Raw genomic sequence first — 19,249 nt, 5'->3', positions numbered from 1 at the left:
GGGAATATGATCAATGCCACTGAATTATACACTTAAAGTTTGCCATTTTAACAATTATTATGTTATATATATTTTAATCATAATAAAAATACCTTTAAAATGTTGGTAATTTTAAAAAATACTATAGGCAGAGTGTAACAGAGGTCTGACTCAGTTTTAAGGGTTGGGGAAGTCTTCCTAGGGAAAGCAACATTTGTGTGTATATATATATATATATATACATATTTATATTAAGCTAGATGTTCACAAGATTGTTTTGGCTGGGTGGGGTTTTTTGTGTTTCCATACAAATTAAATAATTTTATGTTCTAGTTCTGTGAAAGATGCCATTGGTAACTTGATAGGGATTGCCTTGAATTTGTAGATTGCCTTGGGTAGTACGGTCGTTTTAAGAATATTGATTCCTCCAATCCTAGAACATGTTTTATCTTTCCATCTGTTTGTGTCATCTTCAGTTTCTTTCATCAGCATCTTATAGTTTTCATAGTGTAGGTCTTTTGCCTCCTTAGGTATGTTTATTCCTGGGTACTTTATTCTTTTTGATGTGATAGTGAATGGGATTGTTCCCTTAGTTACTCTTTCCGATATTTTGTTGTTAGTGTATAGAAAAGCAACAAATGTCTGTATGTTAATTTTTTTATCCTGCAACTTTACCAAATTCATTGATGAGCTCTATTATTTCTGGGAGTATCTTTAGGATTTTCTATGTATAGTATCTTGTCATCTGTAAACAGTGACAGCTTTACTTCTTTTCCAGTTTGGATCCATTTTATTATTTTTTTTTTGTCTGATTTCTCTGGCTAGGAGTTCTAAAACTATGTTGAATAAAAGTGGTGAGAGTGGGCATCCTTGTCTTGTTCCTGATGTTAGAGTAAATGCTTTCAGCTTTTCACCATTGAGTATGATGTTAGCTGTGGCTTTGTCATATATGGCCTTTATTATGTTGAGGTATGTTCCCTCTATGCCCACTTTCTGGAGAGTTTTTATCATAAATGGATGCTGAACTTTATCAAAAGCTTTTTCTGCATCTATTTTATTTGTTTTTTTTTTTAAATTGAAGTATAGTCAGTTTATAATCTTGTGTCAATTTCTGGTGTACAGCACAATGCTTCAGTCATACATGAATATACATACATTCATTTTCATATTCTTTTTCACCATAAGCTACTGCAAGATATCAAATATCATTCCCTGTGCTTAACTTGTTTATCTATTTTATATATACCAGTCAGTATTCTGCATCTATTGAGATGATCATATGGTTTTTATTCTTCAGTTTGCTAATGTGGTGTATCACACTGATTGATTTGAAGATATTGAAAAATACTTCCATCCCTGAGGTAAATCCCACTTGATTATGGTGTCTTATCCTTTTAATGTATTGTTGGAGTCAGCTTGCTAGTATTTTGTTGAGGATTTATGCATCTTTTTTCATAAGTGATATGGGCCTGTAATGTTCTTTTTTTTTTTTTTTTTTTTTTTTTGGTGATATCTTTGTTTTTGGTATCAGGATGATGGTGGCCTCAATTAATGAGTTTGAAAGTGTTCCTTCCTCTGAAATTTTTTGGAATAGTTGGAGAAGGATAGGTGTTAACTCTTCTCTAAATGTTTAGTAGAATTCCCCTGTGAAGCCATCTGGTTCTGGACTTTTGTTTGTTGGGAGTTTTTAAATTACTGATTCAGTTTCAATACTGGTAATTGATCTGTTCATGTTTTCTGTTTCTTCATGGTTCAGTCTTGGGAAATTGTACCTTTCTAAGAATTTGTCCAATTCTTCTAGGTTGTCCATTTTATTGATATATAGCCTCTTATGATCCTTTGTATTTCTGTGGTGTCAGTTGTAACTTCTCCTTTTTCATTTCTGGTTTTATTGATTTGAGCCCTCTCCCTTTTTTCTTGATGAGTCTGGCTAAAAGTTTATCACTTTCTTTTAGCTTTTCAAAGAATCAGTTTTTAGTTTCATTGATTTTTTTTTTTTTTTGGTCTCTATTTCACTTATATCTGCTCTGATCTTTATGATTTCTTTCCTTCTACTAACTTTGGGTTTTATTCTTTCTCGAGTTGCTTTAGAAGTAGGTTGCTTGATATTTTTCTTGCTCCCTGTGGTATGCTTGTATTGCTATACAATTCTGTCTTAGAACTGCTTTTGCTGCGTCCCATAGGTTTTGGGTTGTCATGTTTTTGTTTTGATTTGTCTCTAGGTATTTTTTTTATTTCCTCTTTGATTTTTTTCAGTGATCCATTGATTGTTTAGTAGCATGTTAGACTCCACGTGTTTGTGGCTTTTGCAGTTTTTTTCTTGTTGATTTCTAATCTCATAGTGTTGTGGCTGGAAAAGATGCTTGATATGATTTTGATTTTCTTAAATTTACTGAGGCTTGCTTTGTGAACCAGCATGTGATATATCCTGAAGAATGTTCCATGTGTATCTGAAAAGAATGTGTATTCTGCTGCTTTTGGACAGAACGTTCTATAGATATCAATTGAACCCATCTGGTCTAATGAGTCACTTGAGGCCTGTTTCCTTATTGATTTCCTGTCTGGATGATCTGTCCATTGATGTAAGAGGGGTGTTAAAATCCCCTACTATTATTGTGTTACTGTCCATTTCTCCCTTTATTGTGTTAACATTTGCCTTACATATTGAGGTGCTCCTATGTTGGGTACATAAATATTTACAATTGTTATATCTTCTTCTTGGTTTGATCCTTTGAGCATTATGTAATGTCCTTCTTTGTCTCTTGTAGCAGTCTTTATTTTAAAGTCTATTTTATCCAGTTTTTAAATATGTAGCTTTATTAAGATATAAATCATATACCATATAATTTACTCAAAAGTATAAAATCCAGTAGTCTTTTGTATATTCCCAGAGTTGTTTAGCCATCACCATAGTCAACTGTAGAATATTTTCATCACCCAAAAAGAAACCCTAGACCCATTAGTAGGGACTTTCCATTTCTTCTCAAGCCCCCAGCCCTAGGCAGCCACTAATCTACTTTTTGTCTCTACAGATTTGCTTCTTCTGGACATTTTGCTTAAATGAACTGATACCTACTGTGAATGGCTTCTTCCACTTAGCATAATGTTTTCATGATTCATCCATGTTGTCTCATGTATCAGTACTTCATTCTTTTTATGGCCAAATAATATTCCAGGGTATGGACATCCTACATTTTGTCTATCCTTTCATCAGTTGATGGACATTTGAATTTTTATTTTCTGGCTATTATGAATAGTGCTGTGATGAACATTTGTGTACAAGTTTTTGTATGGACATACATTTTCAGTTCTTTGGTGTATAAACCTAGAAGAGGAGTTGTTCAGTCATATAATAACTCTATGCATAACCTTTTGAGGAGCTGCCAGAGTGTTTTCCAAAGCAGCTGCTTTACCACCAGCAGTGTACAAGAGTTCCAGTTTCTCCACATCCTCACCAATGCTGTTAGTATCCATCTTTTTTCTTTACAGCCATTCTAGCAGGTATGAAGTATTATGTTCACGGTTGCCTCTCATGTGTACAGGCCACGTACGGGCCTCTCTCTTTCATCCTCCTCTTTCGATTGTGGGCTTCTCCAGGGCACGGACCACATCTGGGAGCCAATATCCACATGCTGCAGGGTATGGTGCCTCTTTTGGTGGAAGTCTAACCCCCAGCTTTGCCCCTACCCCTCCACCATGAAATTCCTCTGGCTAAGAGAACTGATCCAGAGCCTAGGAATGCAGTGTTCTTCCTTCCTCTCAACCCCTTAGAAGAAATATGGAAAATCACCGATCATCAGAGCTAGGACTTGGAGACCATCCCTTTCACCCCTTCATTTGACAGCTGGAATAACTGAAGCACTAACAGAAGTGTACCAAACATTATATTTGTGGCAAGCGATGGGAGACGGTCATTCTTTTTTTTTTTTTTCTTTAGTGAATGTAGATTTATTCAGAGAGATACATTGAAAGGCAAGAGAAAGGCCACAAGGTGTGGGGGTAGGGTGCTCAGATTAAATGTAGGTACACATTCTGTAGACAGAATGCGGGCTGTCTCTGAAGAGGGAGAGAGAGAGTGGCGGCCAGAGATGGTAATTCTTTAGGAGTCTTTGCTTTGTGTTGGATTTATGTCAACACTAAGCTTCATACTGCCCTCCCAATGATGATTCAGAAGACCAGTTGACACTTACCTGTGTCTGTCATCAATACAACATAAGAAAATGAGTTAATTATGATTTAATACGTGTACCTTGCTTATGCACAAAATGTTTCAAAACATTAGTTGGAGGAAGGGTGTAATAAAAGGATCTCATAGTGAATGATTGGAAGCAGGAGTTTAGAGGACCACGGGATGCTCATCCTTCTACACCTCCCCCCCTTGCCGCTGCCCCACCCCACTCCAATCGCCCAGTAGGCCTGAGACTATTGAGAATAGCCTGTTGGTTAAGAGCATCAACATTGAAACCCACCTGCCCAAATCTGTATCCTACTCTGCTCACTAAAAGACCTTGGGCAAGTTATATAACCTATTTCCTCATATGGAAAGTGTGGGTAGTGGTAGGAATTACCTCATTGGGCTGTTGTGAGGATTGAGTGTGTTCATCTGTGTGCGACACGCATAGAACATTGCCCGGCGCACACTAAGTGTTGCGTTAGTGTTGGCTACTAGCTATTACTATTATTATTCTTGTCTCTTTGCCCCCTGCCCCCTCAGGCCTGGGAGCCTGGCAACACCCAACCTCGTAGCCTTGTCCCCATCTGATGCAGGAGGAGTCCAGCACAGGCACCCAGATCACCATCACAGACAGAAAATCTGAAGGCCCTCGGTGACGTATCTGAGGAAACTGAGTCCTAGAGAGGAGCAGGGACTTGCCAAAGGTTACCCAATCAAGGCAGAACCTGGGCTAGAATCTAGATGCCGGGGCATGTCTTGGGCATGACAAGACTCCTTCCAGGGGAAGCTTTGTAGGGGAGCTTTGTGACCAACGATGTGTTCATTTCCACGCCAACGGTGCAAATGGGTTTACAGTTTAAACACCCTGGCTGCTGCCAATTGGGTTAAAGGTGAGCTGGCTGGCTGGGCGGCTTCACCCACCATGGTGGGAGCCAAGGTGAAGCCTTTGGGGCTGAGGCCTCTCAGCAAACACTATCCTGTTGGGGCCTCACAGTCAAGGGCCCCAGGGTGCCTGCTGTCGACTGAAATAAATGTGCAGCCTAAAAGTTAAGAGTTATGTTTTATTTGGCGGCAGGACTCGAGCCGGGATGACAGCCTCTCAGATCGCTCTGAGGGACTGCTCCCAAGAGGTAGGGGAGGAGCTAGGATATATAGGAGCTTTACAACAAAGACCAGGTATTTGGAACAATAAAAGATTGCTTGTTATCTAAAGAAAACCAGGCATCTTAAGTTAAAGAATTTAGTGCTTTTCTATGTATGGGAGGAAGCAAACATTTGGGCTCACTGAACTCATTCCTTTGACAAGCACCTAGCTATCTAGGGCCAGTATCCTGTCCTTTCTTATTCTGAGTCCCCTCAGAGGGCACCACTGTGAGTGGCGGCAGAGGCTGGGCTGCAGGCCTGTCCTCACTAGGGGGTGGCAGCAGCTGCTGATGACTTGATTTCAGCATTCTTTGTTTACTGATATGGTTGCAGTATTTTCGTTCACACTGCCTTGAATGTGTGCCTTCTGGTGGATCAAGTGAGATATGTCTTAGACCACCATCTGCCCTGCTCTGCCCTCACTCTTTCTGAGAGACCATCAGTCCCCGGAAAACCCCTGCCTTGGCCAAGCTCCCCCTGTGAGCTGGGGGACTAAGGCTGGGACAGGCCTACAGCCTGGGTCTGTGTCTAGGGCCTTGGACCCCTTCCTCTCCGTGCTGGCCTCCCTGCTGTACCGTTGCCTGGGATGCTTGCCTTCTGCCTCACCTGAGGTAATCAAACCTTCACCCTGTCCAACTTTCTCCCTTTAATTTCCTTATACCCCCATCCCAGCCTGGGTCTGGTGACCCCACAATGACCTTGAATGCATCTTTCTTTACTGACCATCAATCTTTTCATCTCTAAGCCTTTGAGGCTGGGACTAGGCTCACTTGGCTCTCCTCTGTCCCCATGCCCCTGCAAGGTCTGCAGAAGTGGTGTTCAATCAATAGTCGTAGTAGGAAGGAGAGGCCTCATGGAGCTGTCAGTCAGGGGACAGGGAGAGATCATTTCCAACTCTGGAAATGTGGACTTACTAAGAGTTTTTATTTTGTGGTAGACAATTATGTCTTAAAAAGCAACACCCAGCCTCTAAATGCTAAGTACAGTGGGAAGGGCTCAGCCAGGGTAGCTCCAGGAAGAAGCATGGGAGCTGGGGTCCCTCCCAGAGGGCTTCCTGGAGGAGGGGGTGTCTGAAGAACAGTAGGAGGCCTCTGCCAAGTGAGGCCAGCTTGTGGGTTTTGTGAGGGGGTAGAAAGGGAAGATGATGCATTTGCCAAGCCCCCTGATCCTGGAGTAAAGCCCATTTGCCCAACCTTTTCATCAGTTTGGAAACTCTACATTCAGAGTGGTCGCCGAGCTGCTCAGGAGGGGCTGAGGGATCTTGGTGCAGGGAAAAAGGATGTGGGCCATGAGAAGGGCTGTGTCCCAGGCTTCAGTTGAACCCTTGGGACGTGCCCCGCCAAGTGTGGGTCCTTGGTTTTGTGGAGGAAAGAATTCAAGAGTGGGCCACGGTTGAGTAAAGGTAGATTTATTCAGAGAGATACATTGAAAGGCAAGAGAAAGGCCACAAAGTGTGGGGGTTGGGTGCTCAGATTAAAAGTAGGTACACACTCCAGAGACAGAGTGTGGGCCATTTCCAAAGAGGGAGAGAGAGCGCAAGGCACCTTGTTGCCAGTTTTTATGGGCTTGGTAGATTATATGCTAGTAAGTGGAAGGACCAGTCTAACTAGCCTGGAGAAGGGGCTGGGATTCCCAGGAAGTTGGCTGCTTCCCACTCTTTGACCTTTTGTGTCTAGCCTTGGGACTGTCATGGCACCTGTGGGCCTGTTATTCACCATGCTAATATATTACTGTGGGCATATAATGAAGCTCAAGTTCTGCTAGAAGTCAAATCTCCCACCATCTTGAGCCTCAAGGCCTCCTGGGGGTTGAATCCTCCACCATTTTGATATTAATTGCTGCATCATTCCTTGAATGGCTGTGCCCTGTCCCCTTCCTGTCTCAATCTGGCATGCGTTCCTGCTAGACCTTGAAGTGAGGATATTTCTACCGCCACCCCTGACCCACATCAACCCCTAGTGCCAACTCTAATCGTTGACCTCACTGCTCTGTCCTCACCCGGAAAGCGGGAGGAGGAGAAGAGGAACAATGCTTATCCTCTTCAGGACAGAGGAAGCCTTGCTGCATTCCTTTCTGGGATTCACTGGGGTGGGTGGTTAATACAGCATGAGCTTCCAAAGCCCCCTGGGAGCCCTGAAACTGCGACAGAGCATCTGGGTGCATTGATCAGGGGTGAGGTTCTCCAAGGGGCTCATAACCCAGGGGTAGCTCAAGGCCAGCATCCCAGAGCCGGATTGTCAGTGTGCCCTGAGGTGGCAGTGGACAAGAATTGCTGGGGAAGGAAGCCTTTAAGAACCTGGAAATTTGGAAGAGCAGAGTTCTCGTGAGGTTGGTGTGCTGGTATTGACACTCCTGCTTAGTGTAGCAATCAGATGGTTGTCTGCCATGTGGGTGGAGGGCCTTGGAACCATCCCTGCCCCATCCCGCCACTGTGCCCTGCCCCTTGGCCTTCAAATCAGGACTTAAATTTCCCCCTAATGCCCAGTTGGGCTGCCTCCATTTTTTTCACCTCATCCAAGCCTCACTCACCCCAGAGGCAGTTGCAAGTGATAACTCAGGTGGGGAGGGGACCCTAGGGTGAGGGGATGGGGAGGCACAGTGGTTGGGAGTGGTGTTTCCAGAGAGCAGGGCCCAGGTTTTAGAGGATGCAGGTGAATCTCTGGAATGAGGAGGAAGTAGAAGGGTTATTAGAGGACAAAAGGCCAACGCACAGGGATAGTTACCATGGATGAGGGCTTTCCAGAGGCAACAGGAGATGGAGCAGTGGGCTGAGTTTTACGGTGCAAATAATGGTTAGATCTAGCTTATGTGGTGTCCTGGTTGCAGAGCAAGTCGTGGAAGCCTGGGTTTCAGATGCCGTCTCCGCCCCTAGCTGGCCTTGTGACACTGAGCTAGTCTAAAGGTCCTCTGGGCCTCTGTCACCACACCTGCAAAATAGGATAATTACTAAAACCCACGGTAGGCTGTTGGCAGGACGCGGAGAGTCAAGGCACATGAATGCTTGGCACAGTGTGTGCGTTTAGTAAAGAAAAGTGAAAAAAAAAAGGCCAAAAAACCCAGTCAAGCTTCCTGCCCAGCTCCTCAGGCCAAGGGCTGTCTTCAGGTGGAGGCCCAGGTGACAGAAATAGTGTCTTCCTGCAGCTGTGACAAGCTAACACACACTCTCCTACCTGCTTTGGCAGCTCCTGCCTCTCTGTGTAAGTTTTGCAGGTGGGCAGCTGGGCCCTGTGCCAGCTGGGTCAGAGGTATCTGGAGCCACACCTCACCCACAGCCCTAGGGCAGGCTGGGGCGGGCCCCCACTCATGCCCGGCCCCACTGCCTCATCACCTGGAACCAGGGGACCAGCAGCACTGGCTCCCACACTCACAACACCTGAGTTGAAGGAGCTCAGGGGATGTTGAGTCCTGTGCCTGCCAGGCCCAAGAAGGAAGGTGAGCGCCCCGTGGCAGCCGGACGTCCCAGGCACGCCCTCCACTGTAAGTCCTCGGTGGGGTTCTCTGGGCTGGGAGTCAGGAACCTCGAGAGAGATGCCAGGGGCCTGATGTTTGAGGTGAGCAGTAAGGGGTGGGGGTCGGCCGTGCAGGGGAGTGGGAAGGCCAGTGAGCGAGCAGCGCTGTAGACCAGTTCGCTGCTGTTAAGAGTCCCGGGCTGCACAGAGGGACCAGCCCATGCAGCCAGGACCGTGGGGTGTGGAGGAGGCACTGCTCTTCTCCCTGCTTGGAGGTTTCAGATTTGGGGATGTATTGGGGCAATTCCTTCCACTGAAAATGACCTACAGTGTGTAGAAGAGTTCTCCCTTTCCCCCAGGGCAGAGAGAGGGGAGAACCAGAACAAGTAACAGGGAGGGTTATCAGTAAAGATCAGGAGTCTTTGCAAAGGAATCTGACTTATTTGCTCATCCTGATAATCGATTGGCCCTGGAGACTAGAGAGCCCGGAGCCCACAGGCAGCCACCTCCTGCGAGGCCGTGTTGTTCTTGATGCGATCAGAGCTTGTGGGCTTAGGAGGCAGTAAATTACAGGTACCCAGGCCAGGAGCTGTGAGTCATGCCCAGGAAGGATGGAAGCTGCCCTCACGCCCAGCCAGGTGTGACTCACGCTGTGTCTCTGTTGCAGGGCAGATTGGTGGCACTGGGCATCTCTGGGGCGGATGCCGCTCCACCAGGGGACATTGGGACACGCTGTCTGAGGTTCTCATTCTCTCCCAGGCGAGCTTGTGGGGTGTGGCTGCCCCTCAAGGACCATGCTGGAGTTGCTTCTGCTCAGGTCTGCCAGCTCCATCCTGAGGACCGTGTAAGGAACCAGGATCCCACACTCCTCCCACCTCCTGGCCCCCACGCTGCCTCGCAGGGAGAGTACCTGGGCTTGGCAGGGCACCTGGACCCCCACACTTGGGACTGGGACTTGTCACCCTGCTTAGTCACCCTCCTAATCTCATCAGAGAATTTTCTTCTGCTTATTCTCCAAAAGCTCCATGACAGTCCACCAGTAACAGTGATGAGAGCGGACTATGTACTAAGCACTTTATATATATCATCTTATCCTCATAACATCCATAGGATTTAGGCAGAAAACTGAGGCTCAGAGAGGTACAGTGGCTTGTCCACGGTAACACAGCTAGTAAAGTAAGTTGAACCAGGCAGGCCAACTCTGGTGAATCTTGATATGCTACTGTTTCAGGGAGGCATTTATTTTTATTGAAGTCTAGTTGTTTTACAAAGAAAATATTTATTGAGCACCTACTGCATTCAGTGGCCTGGCTGCTGAGGGCTGAATGGGAAGAAAGTTCAACAGAAATAAATAGGAGTTTTATCCCCATCCATGAGGGGTTCACATGAAAAACAAAGTCTCCCGCTTAACTTATGCATCACACACAGTGACAACTTGAGAAGAATTAGATCCAGTCAACATTTACTGAGCTCCAACTGTCTGCTAGCCAGTACTCAGGGCCAGAGGACAGAGTTGAATCAGGTGTGACCCCTGCTTTCAAGAAATCTTCCCAGGCTACCATCAAAGCCCAAACCTGAGTGTCTGAGGGCCACAAAGGGTGAGAGGGTGTTTGGGGATAATCCAGAAGGACTTCCTGAAGGAGGAGCTGAAGGAGGCTTTTGGCAGGCTCTGTCTTCCAAAGGCTCCCATCAGCTCCTCTGGCAAGATGAGAAGTGGAAGGAGAGACAGTTAAGAGAAAGGGGGCGTGCAGGCTCTCCCAGACTCCTCTGCCTGCACCCTACACACCTCACAATATATTCACTCATACATGCCCTTCAGGTATCTCCTTGCTCCCCATGCTGCTGGTCAGGTGCTGAAGAAGTCTGTTGTTTATAGCACGCGCGCGTGTGTGTGTGTGTGTGTGTGTGTGTGTGTATGAGCTGGGGGTGAGAGCAGACACTGTCCTCATCAAGGGATCCTTTCCAATCTTCCTCCTTGGAGTTGAGGAAAGCAGACAGAGGCAAGTCAGCCTCCGAGGGCCAGTCTCCCAGCATTACTGTCATTCTGCTGCTTAGGAACTTCTGCCATGGGCTCTGAGCCAGCTTCCAGACTGCTGGTTCCAGGAGGAGGCTAAAATTCCAGAATGACGGGGATACTGTTTTAATCACTTTGGACAGGCTCACTGTGTTCAGGACAGGAGTTGCACCTCACCTGCTGAGGTCATTTACAAACCCTTTGTGCCTTCTGGAAAAGCAGCAAGAATCAGAAGGGGCCCAAAGTGCTTTTAAGGAGTAAGAACAGAAGGGATTTCTCACCCAGCTCTCAGGTGCTTTTCTTTGAGGAAATCGTTATAAATTCCACCTTGGAAGCCGTCTCCTCTGATTTTTATCGACAATTCTAACACGCTTGGTTGTCTAGCTTGATTATCTTATTTCTTAACCTGCTACCAAAAAATCCTGTGAAGTAGGAGGGAGATGAGTTGCAGGAGGCCAGCACAGTGGCAGCAGCAAGAAGGGACGGCTAGTAACGCAGGTGAGAATTGAAAGCTAAAACCAACCACTACCAGGAGCAATGATGTATGAGGCAGTGGCCACACTGGGACGGGACAGGCGGCCCTCGACATGATGCACGCTGGCTCCCTTTTGTGTTACAAGCCCGGCCAGTAGAGTCTGTTACTAGTGTGACCCTGAGTGAGCAGGAAAAAGTTATAGGGAGGTCCAGTGAATTCTGTTTCAGATGATGGGCAAGGGGGCCATCCCCCTAAAAGGACTAAATCTCGAAAGTTCTAGCAAGGGAAAGAGCACACTTCACTCTTTTGGAAAATTAGGTTATGGCATTCTCTTAATCAGGCATCCAATATTTGGCAGGCACAGGGCATAGAAGGTTGGATAAGACCCTCTGTGGGCCATCTACAAGGGTCAGGAATCCATCCTCTCGCTGAAGGAGGGAAAGGACAGAACAGGGGAGTGGACACACCCAATGTCCCAGCCACAAGAGACTTGCTACTGCAGTGGGTGCCAGATGCTTGGGAAAACGCCCCCACGGGGAATTGCTTCCAACAGCTTCTCCTCCCCATAAACAGAAGGTTCTGATCACGATGAGCACGCTTGGCCCTTGGCTTCCTGAGTCATCTTTTCATTTAGTCTTTGTTTAGCTGTTTTAAAGCCAGAACCAGTTTATGCCAATTTTATTAGGTGGCAGAAATGCGGCCCCTACCTTATGATGGTGAGGATTTAAAAACAGGCTTGTTTGTGAGGAAGCAGTGAAGATGGTGGGAGTGTACAACCAAGGATGGCCTCGGCTAATTCGGGGGTGGCTGCCCAGCTGGTGATTTCAAAGGCTGATCAGCTGTAAGTCCTGGGTTGAACCTGCGGGCCACCCCGTCTTTTGAGGACAGGGGCCAAGACAGAGCATGGACATTACACCAAGTTCACAGTCCTCCCCCGGATGCTCACCGCGTGGGACCCTCAGCCTAGTTGTGTGCATGTCCTCTTGTTTGCCCTGTAATTGTCTGAGCCCAGAGTTCAGGGGCCATTGGTAACATGGCAGTCTTCTTTGTCCCAAAGTGGAGGCAGCTTTTACTCAATGACTCAAGAGAGCAGTGGCAATAACCAATGATCCAAAGTTAGCAGGACAAGTTCCACGGTGTTTGGAACCCTGTGTTTCCCTCTGCCTAGCACAGCAGGCCTCACCCCAGAAGCATGCTTTGTCATTTTTCTGTCCTTCTGTCAGCTCCCCAGAGCAGGTCACCATAGCAACAGAGGGGCTTGCTCCAGCCCTGTGGCCAGGCCTTGTTCACAAAGTTCCCAAGAAGGGGACCAGCCAGCACCCCGCTCATCCCTCTTTTCCCCCTCTCCCTCCCTTCATAACCTCCTGATCTCTTTTGCTTTAAAACCTATCCCAGTTTCTTAAACAGACTGCCGCCAGGTGGGCCTGGGTGTGCTCGCAAACTTAGTTTGAACCTGCGGAACCAGCAAGGAACAAGGCGGAATGTGAAAAGCAGGTAACTGAGGCAGCTGCCTAGGAACTGGGCAGGGGTGGGACCAGCCCCACCCTGACAGACAGGCGGGACTCCCTGGAGCCAGGGTCCTGCTCTCAGGGCTGCCATGACCAGCTGCGCAGGCTGCACAATGCACAACTCCAGTAGGCTCTGTTTATAGAGCCTATGACTGAAATGTGTCCCTGGAGTTGAGTAAGGCTGCTCGGTCCTGATGTGCATACTGCACTCCATCTGCTCATCCACCCGGGAAGTTGAGGTCTGGCCAGTTGAGTCCTGAGGAGGAATCATGCCGAGGAGCAGTGAGGCTGAGTTAATAATGGAGGCCTAATAACCCCTTGGACTGGGTTGGCCAGAGGAGGAGATTCATTGTCCAGGGCCACCGTGCCTAGGAGACAAGGGGGTCTGAGCCAGGGGTGCAGGCAGATGACATGAGTCCTGGGTCTCCCTGGTCCCATGCCTGTTCTCTCCACGGGGAAATAGATACAGGACACACTCACAGGTACCACTGAAGAGGAGAGGTCCTCACTTGGGGACTGCCTAGGACCCTTAAGAGCCGTAGGAATGACCTCCACTCTGAGTTTCTAAGCACAGCCATTCTCAGTACCTAAGGGCTGGTAGGTGTGGGGAGTGAGGGGGTGGGGGCACTTCCCAACCCTTAGAGCCTGCATGCTGCTGGAGTGGTGCTCAGAATCCTCCCATGCCAGACCCCAAGCCTTTCCTTGTCCAGAGGAGGACACTGAGCCCAGAGAGAGGCATGCACTTGCCCAGAGTCACACAGCAAATTACAGCAGAGCAGGACTTGCTTTTTCTTTCTACTGAGCCTTTAGAACCTGCAAGGAGAGGCTGGGGTAGGGGTGAGTTTAGCTCCTACAACTACTGAGGTCTTCCCCCTGGGTATCCCACACCCTGCCCTGAGAGGGAGGCAGAGATGTCAGGGTCACCCCCAGGGTTCCGGGCCAGCATGGGGAGCCCAGGTCAGTCTACCATGTTCTGACAATTGTTTTCCCCCTCCGCTGCCAGCTTCCTGACTGACGGGCAGACACGCTCCAAAGAGCCCCTAAGCCGTGCTCTCAAGCTCTTGTCCCCAGAGAAGGTGAAGGATCCCCAGCTGGATTCTCCAGGTGAGCCAGCCGGAGACTGCCAGGCAGGACGGGGTGGGGCAGGGCTTGAACGGAGCACTGAGCTGTGCTGGGTGTGCTTGAGGCGGTTGAGGGGACACTGCAAGTCCAGGCTGACACAAGCCCGGGACACACAGAGCAGAACTTTGGGACGGGGAGGGTAGAAATCTCCATGCGCCCAGGGACCCCACCACACCTCTTCTCTCATTGCTGCTATCAGGCCAAGGGTGATGGAAGGTAGTGGGAGGAAGATTTCTTCTTCAGGAAGTTTGCAAAGGAAAGAGGTCAAAGATAGGGAGACCTTGGGGCCTCATCCAGGGCCAGGCTGTGGGTACGAGGGATTCTGCCCAGGGTTGCTAAGGGACAGGAGGCCTAGATAAGCAAGGCCTTGGAGTTTACAAGCGGGTTAACTGGGCTAGGAGGCAGGCAGAGTTCATTTTAAAGACTTAGGAGGTCACATGCTCTTTTAATGATACTCAGCCCCAGATAAATTGCACCTTAAGGGAAGCAGAGTTATTTACCCTGAAGAGTCATCAGAACAATAATAATAACATAGTTGTGGTTGATTATCATTGGCTGTACAACAATACTGTAGCAACGACTGAAGTTAAAAAAAAAAAAAGTGGAAGCCATAGGTGCCGGGCACAGAGGATCGCTGCCTCCCGTGTTCTGTGCTGTCCTTGGGAAGGTACATTGTAGCCGTCTGGTCGCTGATCTGTGTCACTTCTCAGGGATGAAGAGCTTCCTCTGAGGTGCTGGTTGTCCTGGTTGTGAAGTTTCCCAGCTGCAGCTCCTCAGAGAGGCCAGGCGGTGATGTTGAGACCACCCCCCAACTCCCTCGGGTGTGTGGGTGGGGGCTGGTGGCAGAGATGGCACGCTGACCGCAGGTGGTAGTGTTTGAGCTGGTTGTATGTTCTTTGATTTGGGTGTGCCTCCTCGTGTCCTCCTCGTAACTAGACAGGGATTACGGATTTGGGGAGTAGGTGGCAGCGTTTGAAGTGGGACCAGCCGGGGAGGCCAGTTCCAAGGGTCCCTGGTGGGACAGAAATGAGGGCGGACGTGGGGACAGGAGGAAGGAGGAGAGGCTGGGGCCTTTGTCCTGAGGCCCCTTCCTTCAGAGTTTCTTCTGACTTGGTTTCCTGGTTGGCAGACAGGCCTGGCATGAGGGCAGGAGCAGACTCAGGACCTCTCTGCTCCGTCACAAGCATGCCCTGAGTGGCAGGAGGCAGGGCAAAGGTCACTACGCCCATTGTCCAAGAGGAAGCTGAGGCATAAAGAGGCGTAACTCGGGGAGACACCCGACCAGGGCTCTGGGTGCCCTGCTTCCCAGGCTGCCTGGCTCGTTGGAGACCGAATGCCCGTCCCCTCACCCCGTGGGGTGGGGCTCACCATTGCTGCCAGACAAGCTGCCTCTCTCCCGGGCTGGGTAACTCGGGGTGGCCCTGGCAGGGATCGGGCCTGAGGTGCTGGGGTGCACTTTCCTAGAGTGGACTCTGCCTCTCTGCCCCTGCTCAGAGATAAAGGGACCTGGACCAAGGAGAGGATCTACTGGTTTCTAAGGAGAAGGGTTAGAAAGGCACCAAGCCAGCCAGGAAGGGGGCCAGCTGGGCCCAGGCAGCCTCTCACGTGCTTCCCTGGGAGCAGGGCGCCTCACAGGTGTGCTGTGTTGCCGTGACACCTCTGGCGGGTCCCACTCACTTGCTCAGGCTCACCTTCCTCAGACTGGCTGGTTCCTTCTCCGCAGTGCTCAAAGAGCAGCTGTCAGCACCCAGACGTTGTGCACAGCGAGGACCTGGAGGTCACAAGTCCCAGCTGTGGGTGATGGCATTGATGTTTTGTGACTCAGGGGCAGGAAGGGAGCCAGCGTGGGCAAGTTCGGTGTCCTCTGGAGCGGTCGGTGTCCAGAGTGTTTCTGAGGAGGAACAATTAGTCTCCAGCCCTGTGGGCCTCATTGCTTAACCTGAATAGGCATCTGTCAGCCCTACGGCAGTGCGGCACAGAGAGTAGGCAGGTTTCAAACACGCGGGTAGGGAATCCCATGGAGGGTCCCATCAGAGAAGGCTGGCGGCCATGGGCCAGGCCAGGGGCAGGGGATAAGGGGGGGTGGACACTGGCTTTAATGGAGGGGTGGGGAATGGTAAGCAAACGTAGGGAGGCAGCAAGGCCCTTCTGGTTTACCAGGACTTCGGGAAGCTGGTGGGCACAGCCAGGCTGGGGCTGGGGCTTCACCTGGACTCTCCAGCCTATGTGCAGAGTTGGGGCTGCTGGGGACACTGAGATGGACAGGCTTCTTTTCTGCCCTCAATGAACTCGCAGTCTGAGTGCAGACAGGCTCTGAGGGAAGGGCACACGGAGGCTGAGGGAAGAAGGCCTGCGACCAGGGAGCTGCGTGATCAGGGTGGGCTTCCTGGAAGAGGAGGGCCTCTAGCTGGCCTCAGACTTTTAAGATCCCTCTGGGCTTAGACCTGAGTGGAGTGGTCTGCCCTTGGGAGTTTAACATCTAGAAAGAGTGATCAGGATAAAAGGACAGTCTGGGAGGGGCCGAGGGTACTTCTTGGCACCATCGCTGTCAGTAAACACCCAGAGCAGATGCCACAAGGGACCCCAGGCACTGCCCTGGACAGTGCTAAGCAGGCCTCACTGGCTCCCACAAGCCTGGCTAGTGGGTCACACTCTGCCCAGCCCCACCTCAAGCAGCCTCCAGTGTCCTGAGAGTGGAGGGAGAGGCTCTGGGATGCAGCTGCTGTAAGATCCAGCTTCAGCGTGGCCTGAGTGCCCACTCTGTGCCAGCCTGGCACAGGGGCTTATTTCCATAATTCCCCAGCTGCCACAAGAACCCAAGCTCCAGGCTGTATGGGAGGGGCCTTGAAGCTGCTGTTTCACAAGGCACTTTCCATAAAATTGAGGAAAGGTGACTATCTGTATCAAAGCCTGTTGGGGAGGGGCGATTTGGCGATTTATGAAAGGGGTTAAATCCTTCCCTGCACAGCTGCCCCCTTAAAAAGAGCAACTATCACTGAACATTCACCATATGCCAGGCTCTGTGCTAATGGACTGACTTGCATTCCTTCCTTTTATCTTCATAGCAGCAGTAGGGTAGGCACTTTTCTCATTCTCATTCGTTGAAGGAAGCTGAGCCCAGAGAGGTTCAGTGACTTTCTCAGAGTCACACAGCTTGTAAGATGTGGGACTCTTAACTGGCCACACTGCCTCTCTGGGACCTAGATAGCATGTAGGTATAGTCCTCTCTCTTCCAGCCCTGGCCAGCCCCTGCCTTCTAACTGCTGATCTGCAGCCCATCCGGGGAGCTCTTAGAGACTTGCCTTCAGGAATTAGGGTTCACCTGGGTCTCCCTGAGTTCTCAAGAAGCTGGTCCTCAAGCACTTTAAGCTCCCAGATGGCTGTTCTCTCAGGAGGCAGCCCTGCTGAGTCAGGCCACAGAGCTGCCGGGATCTGATCTCCACATAAAGGCAGCCTTGTGCTGGGCTTGGAGATGCATTTCTTTCTAGCCCTTTCTTAGTTGAGCGTGAACCCCAACTGGAGTAAGGCAACATCGAGACCACAAGGAAAGGGAGGGGATCCAGGGAGAGTGGCTGCCAGGGATGCGGCTGGAGGAGGTGCTGGCTGGGCCAGGTCCCCACACCCACTTTCCCTGGGAAATTCTCACACCCAATGGGACGCTTTGAGCTGGAGGTCAGGAGGCTGGGAACTGAGCGCTGCTTGCTCTCCAGCCCAAGGAGGCACCAGGCCTCCTTCTGTCCCACGCTCCTACCCTTCCAAATGTTTCAAGGGCATGGGTGGTGCTTCGACTAGAAGGAGATAGATATGACCCTTGTCCTCCGGGATCTCAGAGCCTGCAGCTAGAGGGTGAGGATAGGCCCTTGGAACACTGGGAGTCAGAGGAACCAATGTCATTTCAGTGTCTGGCAGGAGTGGGGGTCGGGGAAGGTAGGAAGGGCTTCCCAGAAGTCAGATGAAGTTAGTGTTGGGGGGGTCCTCATCTGAGATATGGGAACAGGTGATAATCCCAGCCCCACCAGTAAAAAAAAAAAGCAGAGTAGGAAAAGTTTCCTGCCCAGTTCTATCAAATCCCAGGTGCGCCATGGGCTGGACAAACTGTTCTGGCCCAGGCAGGCCTTGTCCCTGCCCTTCATCGTGTCCTGAGGCCCCTTAGACACCCCCAGAGTGCCTGGCATGGGGCTGAGCAGGTTCCAAGGACCCTTGTATGAAGAGGGACCCTCCTAGAACTCGTCCTTTCGCAGGGACGACTGACTGTACTGGGCTTTGCAGCAGGGGCTGTGCCCCAAAGAAGAGGGCTCCGTCGCAGGCCTGAGGACGACTTTGCCCAGAACCAGTGTCTCCCTCCGTCTGCATAATAAGCTTCGTTCTGAAGCTGTTCCCACAGATCACAGAAAGCACCCTAGGCTTCTCCTCTCTGCTCTCCGGTTTTTCCCTTTTCCAGCTAATTGAGAGTGACTTCCTCTGCTGTTTAGATGCCTTTATTCCAGAGCCCCAGAGAACACAGCTCCCTGGCTGCCCAGCCATCCCAGCATAATGGGTGATTGATAAGACACAGGCCAGGGTCAGGCCAAGACCAGCTGGGGCAGTGTAAGAGAGGGCGGGGAGGGGGAGCAGAGCTAACCTCCAAGACTCAGTGCTTCGTGGACAAGGGACCCCTCTGCTCTGCCCACCCCACTGATAGCTAAGACTGGCTCTTCTCAGTCACTGTCCAGAGATTTCCCTTCCGGCAGAGATAAGGGTGAGAGAGGGAGCCGCGTAGTAAGGAGCCAGAGGCGGGAATACATGGAGGTGAGAAGGCGAAGACGAGGTGCTGCGGCAGGGAGGCTCCTCTGCCTTCCCTGCTGTCGGTTCCTAAGCCTGAGGGTTGGCTCAGCCGCTGGCACCAGAGGCCAAGGCCACTGAGCTGTGCTGGACTCAGGCCAGAAGGACGCTGAGTGAGGCAAGGTCTTGCCAGGCCCTGCCTGGGGCTCTCAGTGTGCAGGATGGAAGTTCAGCCTGGCATGGCCTACTTGGGCAGACACCTGCTCTGTAGGCCCGTCTCTCTCTGTACTTGGACAGTGATGTGTCCTGCATCACCTTCAGGCCATCCTGGGGGGCAGGAGGGAGGGGAAGGTCCAGGCCCCCTAGATACCCAGTCATTCAGTCCAGGCCTCCTGGGACTGGGATGGGACAGAGGCTGACTGGTGCTTCCTCGAAGGCCCCCTGACCTCTGCTCTGGGCCGGGCTTCTGTGCTCAGGCCCCAGGGAGGAGTCATACCTGCCTTCGAGAGCCTCCAGCCTGGTGGGAGAGGCAGCCCCAACCAGGACTCGGCCCGCAGTGAGGCTCAGGTGCTAAAGTCTTTGATGAGGGGGTAGCACTTGGGACGTGAAGTGCGGGAGAGGTGG

General features: G+C 50.2%; 1 protein-coding gene across 2 annotated transcripts in view; it reads left to right on the top strand.

Moving 5' to 3' along the window:
- Positions 1 to 19,249, top strand: part of ACSBG1 (acyl-CoA synthetase bubblegum family member 1) — a 47,900-nt gene that overhangs the window by 11,143 nt on the left and 17,508 nt on the right. The window contains exons 2-3 of one of the 2 annotated variants that reach the window (XM_064480668.1): positions 12,630 to 12,728; positions 13,746 to 13,846. In XM_064480668.1, coding sequence (XP_064336738.1) covers positions 12,630 to 12,728; positions 13,746 to 13,846 — 200 coding nt within the window. The remainder of the gene's footprint in view (positions 1 to 12,629; positions 12,729 to 13,745; positions 13,847 to 19,249) is intronic. The other variant, XM_064480669.1, reaches the window with a different exon arrangement.

The sequence above is a fragment of the Camelus dromedarius genome, chromosome 29 (assembly GCF_036321535.1).
Source record: "Camelus dromedarius isolate mCamDro1 chromosome 29, mCamDro1.pat, whole genome shotgun sequence".
Classification (NCBI taxonomy): Eukaryota; Metazoa; Chordata; class Mammalia; order Artiodactyla; family Camelidae; genus Camelus; species Camelus dromedarius.
The sequence above is the reverse complement of the archived record's forward strand: the minus strand, read 5'-3'. Positions and strand labels throughout refer to the sequence as shown.